Below are 14038 nucleotides of genomic sequence, written 5' to 3'. Positions count from 1 at the left end.
ATAGAATAAAATATACCTATTAAAAAAAAGTCATGGACATTTGTATATGTTTATATACCCACAAGGCTAGAACGATTGGTACAACGTTGTATCAGGTACTGTCTCTGCAAGATAAATTATCTTACTTGTATTTTTATGCTTTTCCACAAGGAATTTTAGTTTCTGCGCTTTGTAATTTTAAGTGATGTTGGATTACTTCGTTTTGTAATCTGTGTGTTGGCAAGTTTTTCTTGAGAGAATTAAATTCATTTTATTTTTAATTTTTTCCTCCTAGCCATCACTTGTCCCTATAAGGCAGTCTTGCTTTTGTCTGGCACCCTGGGATCCACATCTCAATTTTTATATATAAGAGGTAGAGAGATTTTGTCTCTTGGGGAAATTGAGTTCCAATCCCAGGGTATACTAAGGGCCTAATTCCTGCTGCATAGGTTTCTCTGATGCTTATCTCTGCCTTGGGCAAGAATTTTATTCCTAAGTGTACTTCGGAACTGTCTGTCAAAGTATTTACCTGCCTTTTTATGGGCATGTGCCCAGTTGGTAGCCCTTAGAGAGTTTCAGAAAGTTTAAATATTACTTTAAGAAATTGAATTCATACTCTCTTGTTTTTGGTCTTGGTACTCCAAGTACTTTCTGTCTGTCGTGACTCTCCTCCACTGTGGATCTTATTTGTCTGTTTTCAGTTGATGGACATACAGTTTGCTTCTACTTTTTGGCGATTATGAATAACATTCATATACAAGTTTTTAGGTAGATTTATGTTTTCATTTTCTTGGATATACCTTGAAGTGGAATTGCTGGATCATGAGGTTGACTTTATGTTTAACTTTTTAAGGGATGGCCAGACTGTTTTCCAACGTACTTTTCTACCAGCAAGATATGTATATCAGGATTTTAGTTTCTCAGTAGTCTTACCAATACTTTTTATTGTCTGTCATTCTGATTTTAGCCATCTTAGTGAATGGGAAATGATACCTCATTGTGGTTTTGATTTGCGTCTATCTAATGGTTATTAATGTTGAACGTTGAACGTATTTTCATGCGTTTTTGGGCCACTAATGTATCTTCTATGGAGAAATATCTGTTCAGACTTTGTACATTTTTAATTGGGTTTTGTCTTTTTTATTATTGAGTTGCAAAAGTTGTATTTTAGATATCAATACCTTATCAAATACATGGTTTGAAATTTTTATTCTTTGGCTTGTCTTTCATTTGTTTGATGGTAGAATTTACAGCTTTTCTAAAACTTTAAAATTTTGATACAGTCTGACTTATTCTTTGTTTAATTGAGGTTTTGGTATTATGTCTAAGAAACCTGCCTAATCCATGGTCATTGAAGATTTACTTCTATATTTTCTCCCAGGGCTTTTTTTTTTTTTTTTTTTAAAGATTTATTTGTTTACAATACAAGAACTGGGTGTAAGCCAGAGATCCGGTGGGTGAGAGGATTCACCAGAGAGCATGAGAGCAGAGCAGGCAGATGTACTGAAACACGCTGCTGAGGGGAGCAGCGGGTGAGGCAGGAGAAGTTTGTGATACCTTGTTGAAAATCAGTTGACCTTAAATGTAAAGGTTTATTTCTGGGCTGTCAGTTCTATTTTATTGATTTGTAGAGCTATACTGTGGCAGTACTACTTGAACTTGAGTACTATAGCTTTGTAGTAACTTTTGAAATTGGGAAGTATGAGTTCTCCAACTTTGTTCTTTTTCAAGATTGTTTTGGCTATTGACAATCATGTTAAGTATGTACTGTGTGCCTGGTAGTATTTATGAATTGATTAGATATGAAGTAGAGTAGTATTTAAAACAATTGAGTTTTTAAAAATATACATTCTTGGTAATCAATTTCTTAGATGGTTAAATTAATGTAGCTTATTTCTATTTTGGTATAAATGACCTTTAATGACCCTTAAGAAGCCCTCCAAGGTGTGAAAGAAGTTATCACTTGATAAAACGATGGATAGATTTTTATAATCTCAGGTTTTTGTCCTGAAAAATAGTTATTTTATGGGACATTTTAGTGAAATAAAGACATAACATTTTGTCATATTGTCTGAGAGTGAAAAAGAATTATTTCTGTTTACCAAGAATAATAATATTATTATTATTATTATTATTATTATTATTATTTTTTAGGAGAGCATTTTTATTAGCCAGAAAGAGATGCCAGGTATATCCTAAAACTGACCACTGACATGTTCTTCATTTGCTAATTTTTTGGGCAGTAGTAATTAGAGGATCTGTATATACTGGCTAGGTTGTCTGATAGTGTCTCACCAGAGATGATATTACTAGGGTGAATTGTAGGTAGATGACATGAACCCTGGGGGTTGTGCCCCCACATTGGGTATTTGCATAAATACAAAAGTATTTTTCCCTATTTTAATTAAAATGAGGAAACAAGTTTGAAGAGCCATTCTTTCATTTTATGAACCAAGAAGCTAGAACTGTATTGCGTGTGTTTTTTAACAGCTTTATTGAGATAATTCATATACCATATAATTTACCCATTTAAAGTATATAATTCAGTGATTGTTAGTAATGTTGGTTTATTGATTCTAACAAGTCTGCCAGTGTGGTAAGCTATAGTGGGGGAGGTTTTACTTGAGACAGAGAACTCTCTACTTTCTGCTTAGTTTCATCAGGAACCTAAAACTGATCTTAAAAAGCTTATTTATTTCCTTCTTAAAAAAGTGTGTGTAGACTTACTTGCTTTTTTCCAGATACTTGATTTCCTTCTTTGTGTTATGGTAGCTAGTGTATTCCAGGAGATTACATAGAACCCAGTGGAAAAGTTCAGAATCTAAAAGATTCTTGGGAAATTTTGAGAAAATAATGGTTTCTGGTGGGCATTGTAGGATTTCTGATTTCCAGGTCTGTCATGTAGTCTGTCCTGATGTCTTTTAGGACTAAAAATTTGGCTGGGTAATACATCCATATATATTTGACAGTTGTATATCTTTGGAGAATTGGGATAGTCTAATTTTGTCCTTTGTTGATGCTAATCTGGATAGACTTGAGAAGTTAGACACTGAATAGAAAAATAAGTAAATAGGATTGTGATTTGCTATTCAGAAAGAATTGTTTTGGTTATCATTGGTATATACCCTTATGGTTTGTATAAATACCATGGCTAAATTACCACCAGAATTTTTTTTATTATTTTAATTTCATTAGCTTGAAAATTAATAGTTTGGGTTCCAAATGTGTTGTTTATCTGACAGAATAGTAAGCTGTGCAATTTTAGATTTCTCATATTGTCAGTGGTGCTCATATTTGGGTTTTGTGTATTCTAAGAGGAGTTTTTTTAAATTTCAATTTACTTCTTGAATAAAATGTGGTCACATGATTCAGAAATTTTAAGGATTGTAAAAGAGGTTTCATTGAGTTAGAACACTTTGCTGTCTTTGTCCTTGTCTTCTTCGTACAACTTCTACAGATGACCACACTTCTGTTTAATCTTCCAGTGTTTTTAAAAATGAAATATAAGCAATTATTTAGGAAGTTGTTTTTTTTTTCTAGAAATAAAGCAATGTGATTTATCATCTGTAATGTGTTCTAGCACTTCATGAGGATAAGGATAAAGTCTTGAGCCATTTGAAATAAAAAGAAAAGTACAGAGAAATTAAGTTAGAGAAAAGCTTTATATTCATCATATTTAGTAGTCTAAGATTTTACCTTTGCTTGATCTATTTTTTCTTAGTTTCTTACATATTTTAAAACAAGTTTCAGATATGTTGTTTTGCTTCTGTGTATAAAGTACACATCTCTAAAATAAATCACTTAAAAGTAACAATGCCCCTTATGACATTTCTCCAGATAGCTAGAATGATAAAGAAGTTGACCATATAACCAAGGCTGTCCCCTTGCCTAAATAAAATTCTCAACAAACTGATTGTGAAAGGGTAGAGATGACTTTTTAACTGCTCATTTTATACAGATGGGCGGATTTTTAAAGGAAAGGACTACAGTGGCTGCTAAAGCTGTCCTGAGAATGAAATGGGCATCTGGGTGAGCTCCAGGCCACCGTCCTGACTTTCAAATACAATCAAGTTTTACTGAAAAAATTTTTTCCCATGGGAGTTTTAGGTTTGTTTTTTTTCCCCTCAAATTTTTATTTTCTATTTGTATACAAAATATGTAAGTTTTGGGGTACAAACTTCACACCTCAACCATGTCCATATTCTTCCTCTAAGAGCTAATTTTGAAGCTATGAATGTTTAAATAAATTGGGCGTTAGTTTTTGATATATGCAATCTTCTGATAGACTCATCTCATTAAACTTACCTTTTTTAAGGTCTTTGATTTGCGTCAGTGTCATCGTCAGATGCAGCAGCAAGCGGCCACGGCACAAGCTGCAGCAGCTGCTCAGGCAGCAGCCGTGGCAGGAAACATCCCTGGCCCAGGATCAGTAGGTGGAATAGCTCCAGCTATTAGTAAGTACGCTTTTGATTTTTTTTAGGTGTAATTTTTTAAGTTGTTGTTTTATCTTTGAATCACTCAGTTGGTTTGTTTAAGCAATAGTAGAAAGTAAAGTTCTTTTTAACTGGGATTTTAGCATTTTTGAATTTGTAAAAAACTGTTCTCCTGTAATAGTTTCCCTTTGTCTTGGACCCTGTTTTTATTCTCTTTTTGTATCAAAAAAGGGAGTATGGGATAAAGCAGAAAGGGGGTTATTGTTATATTGATCAATCTCCCCTTTTTTTTGTTGATACTTTCAACTCCTGCCTCACCAGCCAGGGTGGGTTGTAATCACCTCTGTGCTTGACTTTATTCTAGAAAGAAAGCGTATTTCAGAATCAGGCACCTCTCCAGTTTTTTGGTTTTTGTTTTTTATGTATGCTAAGCATGGAGAGAAAACTAAGTGAGGGTGGTATTTGATAACTTGTAGACTTTTTTTTAATTTTAGGGTAAAATTGAACTGTGTGCCAGGTTTCACACTGATGGGGAATTTTTTACTGCAGAGTTAAACTCCTGACTATAGACTTTTATGATGGAAACACGTGGCACCCATCTTCCACGTCTGAAGGCATAACTAGTGATTCATTCAACCCCTGTTCTTAACCTCTTCAGTGTGGTAAGCAAATCACACTGGCTAAGAAAACTGCAGTGGCCCTGCAGGTTTCTCTACAGTACATGCAAATTCCTCCCATTAGTTTCATTGTAATATTGATGAATGCAGATTGACTGTATGTTCTGACTGGAAAATTAGATGCAGAATCTCCTTTGTGACTTGTGTTCAGGAGTTTACAATTTAGAGATAGATAAGGCATACCCATGTAGTTAATTTGATTTTTTTTTTTAAATTTGGGCATTTAAACTATTCATTTGCTAGTTTTGACATTACAAATATGTTTTGATTAAAGAATCCAGAACTATTATTAAATTTCTCATTCTCATCTGTTGCCCCCATTGAATATAGTTGCATATTATGTCTATTATACTGTGAAATTGAGAGGCAGACATCATCTGGGTCATCCAAGAAGCCTTAGAGGAATCAGGACTCTTAGCTATCTCATCATTAGTCATGTCTTCCTCTGAACTAGAGTGTTTAGACAGACAGTAAAATGCTGAGAACCAGCCTGTGAACATGCATTACTTAAAAACTAGTTGTTTCTTATCCCATTGCCTCTATTTCTAAAGAGAAAAGAGAGATGGGGTTTTGGTGGGTTGTACGGATGTAATCTCTAATGGTGCTAGCTAGAAGACCTGTGTGGAATATAAACTGTATTAACCAAAAGTCCCTTTGACAAAATTTAGATCTATACTTACTTCTTGGCACTTTTGACAGAGAAGTTATATGCTGAGGAGATGAATAAAGAAAGCTGGGCACTAATAAGATGTAGGGAGGATGGGAAGAGATCAGCCTGTCACTCTGACATCTTCCAAATCTTTTCTGTTAGGTTTGTCAGCTGCTGCTGGAATTGGTGTTGATGACCTTCGTCGCTTATGCATACTCAGGATGAGTTTTGTGAAAGGATGGGGACCAGATTACCCAAGACAGAGCATCAAAGAAACACCTTGCTGGATTGAGATTCACTTACACCGGGCCCTCCAACTCCTCGACGAAGTACTTCACACCATGCCTATTGCCGACCCACAACCTTTAGACTGAGGTCTTTTATTCTTGGGCCCCGTAACATTATCAGGATGGTGGACTATAAAATATAATCCTGTTTATAATCTGAAGATATATTTCACTTTTGTTCTGCTTTATCTTTTCATAAAGGGTTGAAAAATGTGTTTGCTGCCTTGCTCCTAGCAGACAGAAACTGGATTAAAACAAATTTTTTTTTTCCTATTTAGAACTTTTCAGGCATGGCTCAGAGCTTGAAGATCAGGAAAAACACATTCTTATTAAATCTTCACCAGTTATGTATGAAGGATTCATTCCATTGCTGGAAAATTTAACCCTTTAAAGCCTCCTAGAGCCTTTTATATGCAGAACATTGATATATGTGTTATTCTACAGAAAAATTCAATATTGCTGATTTTAAAGGCAGAGAAGTTCTCAAAGTTAATTCACCAATGTTATTTTGTGTGCAAGTTGTTATTGTTGAACATACTTTACTCCAAACTGTTGTGCCATGTGGGTGAGTTAATTATCCCAAGAGCAACTTTACTCTGTGTTTAAAAAATAAGATAGGTAATGTATTATAACCTTTTATCTAAAATATTTTTTGCAAGTTAACTAGTGAAAATGATTTTAATTCAGATTATCTTGCAACTTCATTTTTGCCAAGGCAAAACACTAATCTCTGTGTATATTGAGAATTCCTTAAACTTACCTGACAAAGAAATATCATTTAAAATTACACTTGTTATCCCTGTTGGGTAACTTTCAGAAAGTATACTTTTGCCCTGTAAACAGTAGATGTATTCTTCTCTATTTCTAGGCACAGGTTGGGTTACTAAGAAACCTAGAAAAGAATTTCTTTCCTTCATTAAATCATAAGGAAAGGCTTTGTATTTTTAAAAACACTAAAAGCAGTGTCACTCTACCTAATCTCACTGTTCTGCAAAGGTGGCAACGCTTAAACTAAATAATGAGTATTTTGGAAACTGCAAAATTCTATGTTAAATACTGTGCAGAATAATGGAACCATTACAGTTCATAATAGGTAGTTTGGATATTTTTGTACTTGATTTGATGTGTGACTTTTTTTCATATACTGTTTAAATCATGTATGTTATGATATTGTTTAAAATTCAGTTTTTGTATCTTGGGGCAAGACTGCAAACTTTTTTATACCTTTTGGTTTTTCTAAGCCCTTTGCCATCAATGGTCATATCAATTGGCAGTGACTTTGTATAGAGAATTTAAGTAGAAAAGTTGCAAATGTATTGACTGTACCACAGACACAATATGTATGCTTTTTACTTAGCTAGTAGCATAAATAAAACCGAATCTCAACATACAAAGTTGAATTCTAGGTTTGATTTTTAAGTTTTTTTTTCCATTTGCACTTTTGAGTCCAACCTCAGTGGCAAGACACCTTCTACTAATGACAGGCAGTAGCCGGTACTAGTGGGCAGCTTTGGTTTTTCCCTCACACTCTACCAGGACTTTCCCATGGACATTACATATCAAGGGTAGAGTTGGTTGTTTTTTGGACTTTTATTTTTCTGTGGCAAAAATAGTCCTGATTGTCTATGAGATAAACAGGTTGTCTACAGGATAGCGTGAAGTAAAATTAAGGTTATCTTTCAGATACTTACACTTTTTGCTTGGAGGGCCTTTTCTGATTATAGTAAAGTTCTCTAAAATGTGATACGTTTATGATATAAGAAACACTTAACGTGTGATAGATATCCTTATAAATTCAATTTAAATGAACAAGTCTTCTACTTCCTAGCTTGGAAGGTTTTAATTAGACCATCCTAGAAACAACTGAATTTGTTTATTGCTATGATTTAAACACATAGATATTGAGCCAAACTACCTGTTTTTGTTGTTAAAATAACTTCCCTGCCAACTCATTTGTTTTCTTGAGTACTTACAAATACTTTTGTTACAGTCCTAATTTTAATCTGTAAACGTTTGGTGGTTTAAGTTCTACTGGCAGATTTTAAAAGAAAAGTTATTCTCTAGAAATTAGTGACTGAAATACTTTTAAGGTCCATTTTACTGTGAATGAAGAATAGAGTGGGAAGGAAGAGTTAGAATAGGTTTTTAAAATCCATATTATTTGGTTAGATCCATAAGCATGCTATAATATAATCCATTTCTCCTTTGCTGTGTTAAAGAAGGTTTTCATTTTTAGTCATCTGGGGTTAATTAAGCATGTGGAAAATATTTGCTAAGAAGTCTCTCTTTGAGGCCAAGCCACTTCTCTTGGTTTCTTTCTGCTAAGAGCCATGAAAGTATTATAAATATATGGAAGTGCTTCCATTTATTAATTGCTTTGTAATTTGTATCTAAATTCAGTCACCAGTTTTTGGGAAAAAAAAAAATCTAGAATGTTACGATCAGTTATTCCTGAGACCGTAGTTGTTAAACGGTATTTCTGTTTCTTAGAAGTGGTCATCTTTGATGAGTAAGGCTAGAGTCATTAGGTTTAAAGTGTTACGGCTACTTTAAGGTAGAATAGATCTGCGGTTCTCAGAATCTGATTATTATGAGGATATGATTGTGGGTGGGTTTCTCTAGCTAGTTCATATCTCAAAGACTCAGAATGTTGAACTTTAGTGAAAGCTGATAGATGAACCAAATACATACCTTTATCATCCATTATGAGACCTATCCCACATCTGTCAGTGCCTTTCAGTGCGTTATCAAAGGGGATCCTTAATGGTGTTGCCTTTATTTTCCAGGGAGTAGATTCTTTGTGGGATATAGTCTATCTCATTTTTTATAATATTCTACCCCTGGTATGCAAAGAAAATATTAATAAATTACTGCCATATAACCTTGTTTTTCCAGAAGCATGGCTCATTTGTATTGATCTAACCAATAAATAGGTCACCTGTCCCATTCCCCTTGTGAACACTATAGATTCATTACAAGTTGGGTGGTCTGGCTTAAGAATAGCTGTAACTTGAAACATCCAGGCAAACTGCAAGGTTACTTGCTGCGTTGTATTTCAAAGTTAAAAGTCCATTTTTGTGGGGAGAGAGGTGGTGTAAAGGGAGGTATATATTACAGAACTTTTGAAGGCAAAATAAAATGTCATTTTCTTCCAGATAATAAATTCCTTATTTTAAATAGTCTACTGCAGCTATCTTTTTGAGCATGCCTGTCTGGAGAGGAAAAATGTACATTTCCCCCATGATTTTCCTGAAGTAACTGTAGAGATTCAAGAAGAATAAGGTGATATGTTTTACTCTTTGTTTGGTAATAGTTACTGGTTTTTATGTAAAGTCAGATTAGTTTAGATCCCTTTTTGAGAGCTTTTTTGAAGAAACAGTTTTATTCTGAGTAGAGCAGAATCCTTTTTGTTGATCGTTTGCTCCCTTAAGCATTAAGTCAGTTTCCTGGCATTTTATTTAGTGAAATCAGATTGGAAAAGATGAATTTGAGGTCATTATGGTAATTGAGTATGTGAACATAATTACCTATAAAGTTAGTTAACAACTCTATATGGGTGGGGCTTGGCTAAGATTAGCAGATGGGAGCATAAAGAAATGCTTTATTTTCTTTCTAAAGGCAGAGCTCATCTTGTGGGCAGATTGCTATCTGTAAATAATCTCCTAACTCCTCCTTTTCAAGATTAGAGAGAGTAAGCTATGAGAATCTTTTGTGCAAGCCTTTTTTATTTTTTTCTGACAACTAGATAATTTCTTTTCTTCTAAGGTAATCAGGAAGGGTGTAAAAAGTTAGAGGCTTTTTTATGGCAGCATCCTGGGCCCAGCCTTGGCCCTAGCACTCACTTGTCCCAGTGTTGCAGGTGGTTTATCTTGGATCACCGTGGTGTGCGATTCTCCCAATAATCCAAACTTGCCTTATTTAAGCAGTAGCATTTTTTATGTTGGTGATTTTGGGGAATGAAATTACCTAGTAAGTTTATCGGAGATTATACTAGATATTGCATTTCTTTTTGTGCCTGTTTTTTTCTGTGGACTTCAGGGTCACCAAAACAGGCAGGACTGTTTTGCCTTTGCTGAATGCTCCCCAAATTCTGTGGCTTTGAATGTGCAGTTTTTTCACACTCCCAGTCTCCTCCCCTTCTGAAGCCACCACTTCCTGTGTATTGTGAATGCCCCTTCCCTTACTCTTTTCTTTTCCCCTTTTTGACTCATTTTTTCTTACTGCTTGGGCAAGGAAACCAGATAAACAAACTTGTTAGAACTTCCCTTACAACACAAAGACAAACTGGGACAGGACTCAAGAAATTTTCCTATAAAGTGTTGAAAAGGACTTAAGTGCTTTGGCTTTTGACATTGGTTTGACTCTGAGCTCTTCCTGATTTTTGCTGAGTGTGAGGTAGTCGAGGTAGAGAGAAATGAGTCAAATACCTATTTTCCCCCTTTGAAAGAGTTTTGAAAGGTTTGGTGGCTTCCACTTGAATGCTGCTTGTCAAAACTGGGGTTACAAGGGTTACTAAATTAGTATCAGTAGCCATGGCGCTACTGTTGCCTAGAGGACACCAGCAAAAAATACAAATGAACAATTAACAGAAAACAAAAGCAAACCTTAGGAAATAAGAGGGTCATTTTTACTTGCTTTTGCTGTCCCCTTTTGAGCCTTCCTCCTGTAACGGATATTTTTGATCTCTAGGTGCCTTTAAGAGAATTGAGGATCTGATATCCTGCCCCAAGGAGTAGCAAAAGTAATTGCTGATGTTTTCAGGGATTTTAACATCAGATTGAATGAATGAATGAAGCTTTCCTCCCTTTTTTTTTTATATGCAGGAAGGACTGAGAAGAAAACTGGTGAAGACAATCATTTTTCCCTATTGGTATGGACAGTTTTCACAATTTAAGATGCTTTGTCAGTAGGTCTCAGACCAGTGTTCTTGTTTAACCTGAAACTAGTGACGCTGGGTGGGGCCAGATATTTGCACTCTCTCATGTGTGCTCTGCCACTGGTTTGATGTTTGACCTTGGGCAAGTCATTTACTTTCTCTGGGCCTCAGTTGCCTCATCTGTAAAATGAGGGAGTTGGACTTGCTGAGTTCTTCCAACTCTGAAATTCTAAGTGACCTTGCCTACCTTGCAGCAGTTTTTGATTTTTTTCCTTACCTTTTGCTCTGCTGTTTGAGGGGGCTTTTTACTTATTTCCTCATTATTCATATGAGACTAGGCTTGATATTTTATTATCTCCTATGGACAAGAAGTTACATAATATTTCCTTAAGACTTAAATTTACCAAAGGCCTAGCACCATCTTGGGGGCTGCAATAAATACTTAAAACTGAGAGGGGAAGCCTTCATTTTATTTTCCCATTATTTCTGTTCACAGTTTATTAAGGCTCTTTTTGAGTCATGACAGTCTACCGTTGGGGTTGATAAGTGTTTGACACCATCCTCCTAAGTACTGTGATGATGGTAATTTTTTTTTTTTTCAGCTGAAATGGATATAAAACAATGCCTAATGATTTTAGAGGTCATTAATTTGGCTTTTGGTTTCTTAACTCCTCTATGTTTGAAACAGGGAAAATCCTCTGAACTATGTCAGTTAAAATAGTTTCTATGACTCAAGAAAACTATCAGTGAATGATTATTCACTTTATTCTTGGTTCTTTTTTGGTCCGTTTTGATTAGAAATCTTTTGGCTGGAGCATTCTTTTAGAGTTCTCTTCCAGTCTGTCCTTGGATCAATATAATTCATAAACTTGGCTATTTCAAGGACCATGAGAGCCTTCTTAGGGGTGGGTTGAGGGTGGGGGGGTCAGAGTCCTGGTAGAGGCCAGCTCTGTGGTAGCTGGAGAGGATGGGATGAAACCAGCTGCTGTTGCTATGGCTGCTTGTCACTGATAGAAGGACTCATAGTTTGGATTAGTGAAAAGGCTAAACATGGAGTTGGCAAACTTCCTCCAAGTTTTGGGTTCTGGCCAATGCTGTGGACATGTGATTTAAGGGAGAAGTATGAATGCTTGTAGATGATGCAAAACTAGTGAGCTGCAGAGCCTTTGGAGGAAGTAATTGGAGGTTGGGGACAGATTTGGTGGTGGTATTTCCCAACTCTGTCTCATCTGAAGTCAGGAATGCAGCTATGCCAAAACTCAGAAAAGAGCTATACTTAGTGTCTGCTTTTGGGAAAACTGTTCAACTAAAGCTCCAGTAGTTCCTTTGTGTCTTCCTGTATACTTTTTGCCTGTTTGAAGTCTGTGGCTAAAAATAGTCGAACCTTTCCTGAGAACTCTGTAACAAAGTATGTTTTTGATTAAAAGAGAAAGCCAATTAAATCATCATGTGCTCATTCTTTTTCTTTGTCTTGGATCTGGAAAGGGCTCCTAATCACTTAGAGAATTCGCAAATTTGAGATCAACATTTTCCTTGTTGCTTTGTGGCCATTAAAATGGGAAGTGGGTTTTCCAATAGGACCTGGGAAGAATAGTCCCCATACTTTTGTCATTTCTAGAAAGACAGGATGGAGAAAAGGAGGGTACTAGGGGATTATGAGAACCAGGATGCTTAAAAGAGACAAAAATGGGAAATTAGAGACCTTGTTATTGCCTATTGAAGAATTAAGGGAAGCTATCCCCCCCTAACTTCCTCCTCTGTAACATAGGGTCAATCTGAGGATTAAGAGGGTAAGGTGATTCTATGGTGATGGCTTGTTAATAGCATGAACAAATTAATATTGTTTTTCTGATGTTGCTGATATGAGTTCCAGAGATGTTTAGTTAGGCCAAGGGACTCATTCTTACCTGACCTAAAGTTTACAGTATCACAGGCTAGCAGTTGGAAGAGGATAGAAGATTGGCAAAAAAACATTCCTATGTGAAGCACTTGAAGAGAATGAGCAGTTGTTTGGAGTCTTCCATCTTACTGCCCTCTGCTCCAGACCCTTGATTCTTTGTGCTTGACTCTTCTGCCTCGTCAAAATCCCCACAGATGGCAATCTCAAAAGTTAGAACTTTCTCAACCCCCCTTCAAACCTTTTCCTCCCCTATCATCTGACTGATAAATGGCAGCACTCTTTTGCCCCTCATCTTTTCTGTCCTAAAAGAACTACATTTTATTTGACACAGTGCTGAAAGTTCTAGTCAGTGAAATAATGCAAGAGAAGAAAACATATAGATTGGAAAGGAAGAAATAAAATGGCACCAATTTGCCAATGACATGATTGCCTACATAAATAATTCCAAGAAATGTATTTTAAAAAACTACCAAAAAGGGCCTCCCTGGTGGCGCAAGGGGTTAAGCACCGTACTCTGAAGCAATCCACAGCCTCTGCAGCATGAGTTCAATCCCCAGCCAGCCAGGGAGCAATCCACATGGTGCAGCAGACCTCTCCTGACTCACCCGCTGCTCCCCTCAGCAGTGTATTTCAGTCAGTCTGCCTGTTCTGCTCCCCACTCTGTCTCTGGTGAGTCCTCTCACCCCCTGCATCTCTGGCCTGTATCCCAGCTCTTGTATGTATAAATAAATAAATCTTTAAAAAAAAAAAACTACCAAAACTAGTAAGTGAACCCAGTAAGATCTGAGATTTTTATAGGCATTGCATTGAACCTATTTATCAATCTAGGAAGAGCTGACATCTTTGTAATGAGTGTTCCAATCCATGAACATTTAAATTTTATCTCATCAGCATTTGTAATTTTCTGCACACAAGACCTATACATTTATACATTCTGTTAGGGTTACACCTCAGAAATTCTTCTGTCGTGCTTATTAAGTAGTAGTGTGTTTCAACCACACATGTGTGACACATGCTCACTGTTTTTAACGAAACCACTATTGAGTTTTGCATGTTAATACCAGGTTTTTTTGTAGCTATAGAAAAAATTATTCTAAAGTTTCTGTGGGAAAGCAAACTACAATAGCTAAGACAATTTTGAAAAGAATGAAGTAGAAGAATCAGTTAATTATGCATATTCAAAATACATCAACAGCTACAGTAAATCAAGACTGGTATTGAGCAGACAGACACACAG

The 14038-nt window shown here is 35.9% G+C and overlaps 1 protein-coding gene across 3 annotated transcripts in view; it reads left to right on the top strand.

Moving 5' to 3' along the window:
• Positions 1–13420, top strand: part of SMAD4 (SMAD family member 4) — a 50938-nt gene extending 37518 nt beyond the window's left edge. For 2 of the 3 annotated variants that reach the window (XM_037508497.2, XM_037508498.2), the window contains exons 11-12: positions 4295–4433; positions 5901–13420. In XM_037508497.2, coding sequence (XP_037364394.1) covers positions 4295–4433; positions 5901–6112 — 351 coding nt within the window. In that variant the 3' untranslated portion in view covers positions 6113–13420. Of the gene's footprint in view, positions 1–4294; positions 4434–4961; positions 5075–5900 lie in introns of all 3 variants that reach the window. The other variant, XR_005124617.2, reaches the window with a different exon arrangement.
• Positions 13421–14038: the final 618 nt, after the last annotated feature.

Source organism: Talpa occidentalis, unplaced genomic scaffold, assembly GCF_014898055.3.
Source record: "Talpa occidentalis isolate TD23 unplaced genomic scaffold, MPIMG_talOcc4v2.1 talOcc4.13, whole genome shotgun sequence".
Classification (NCBI taxonomy): domain Eukaryota; kingdom Metazoa; phylum Chordata; class Mammalia; order Eulipotyphla; family Talpidae; genus Talpa; species Talpa occidentalis.
Note: the sequence above shows the minus strand (reverse complement) of the source record. Positions and strands in the feature narration are given on the sequence as shown.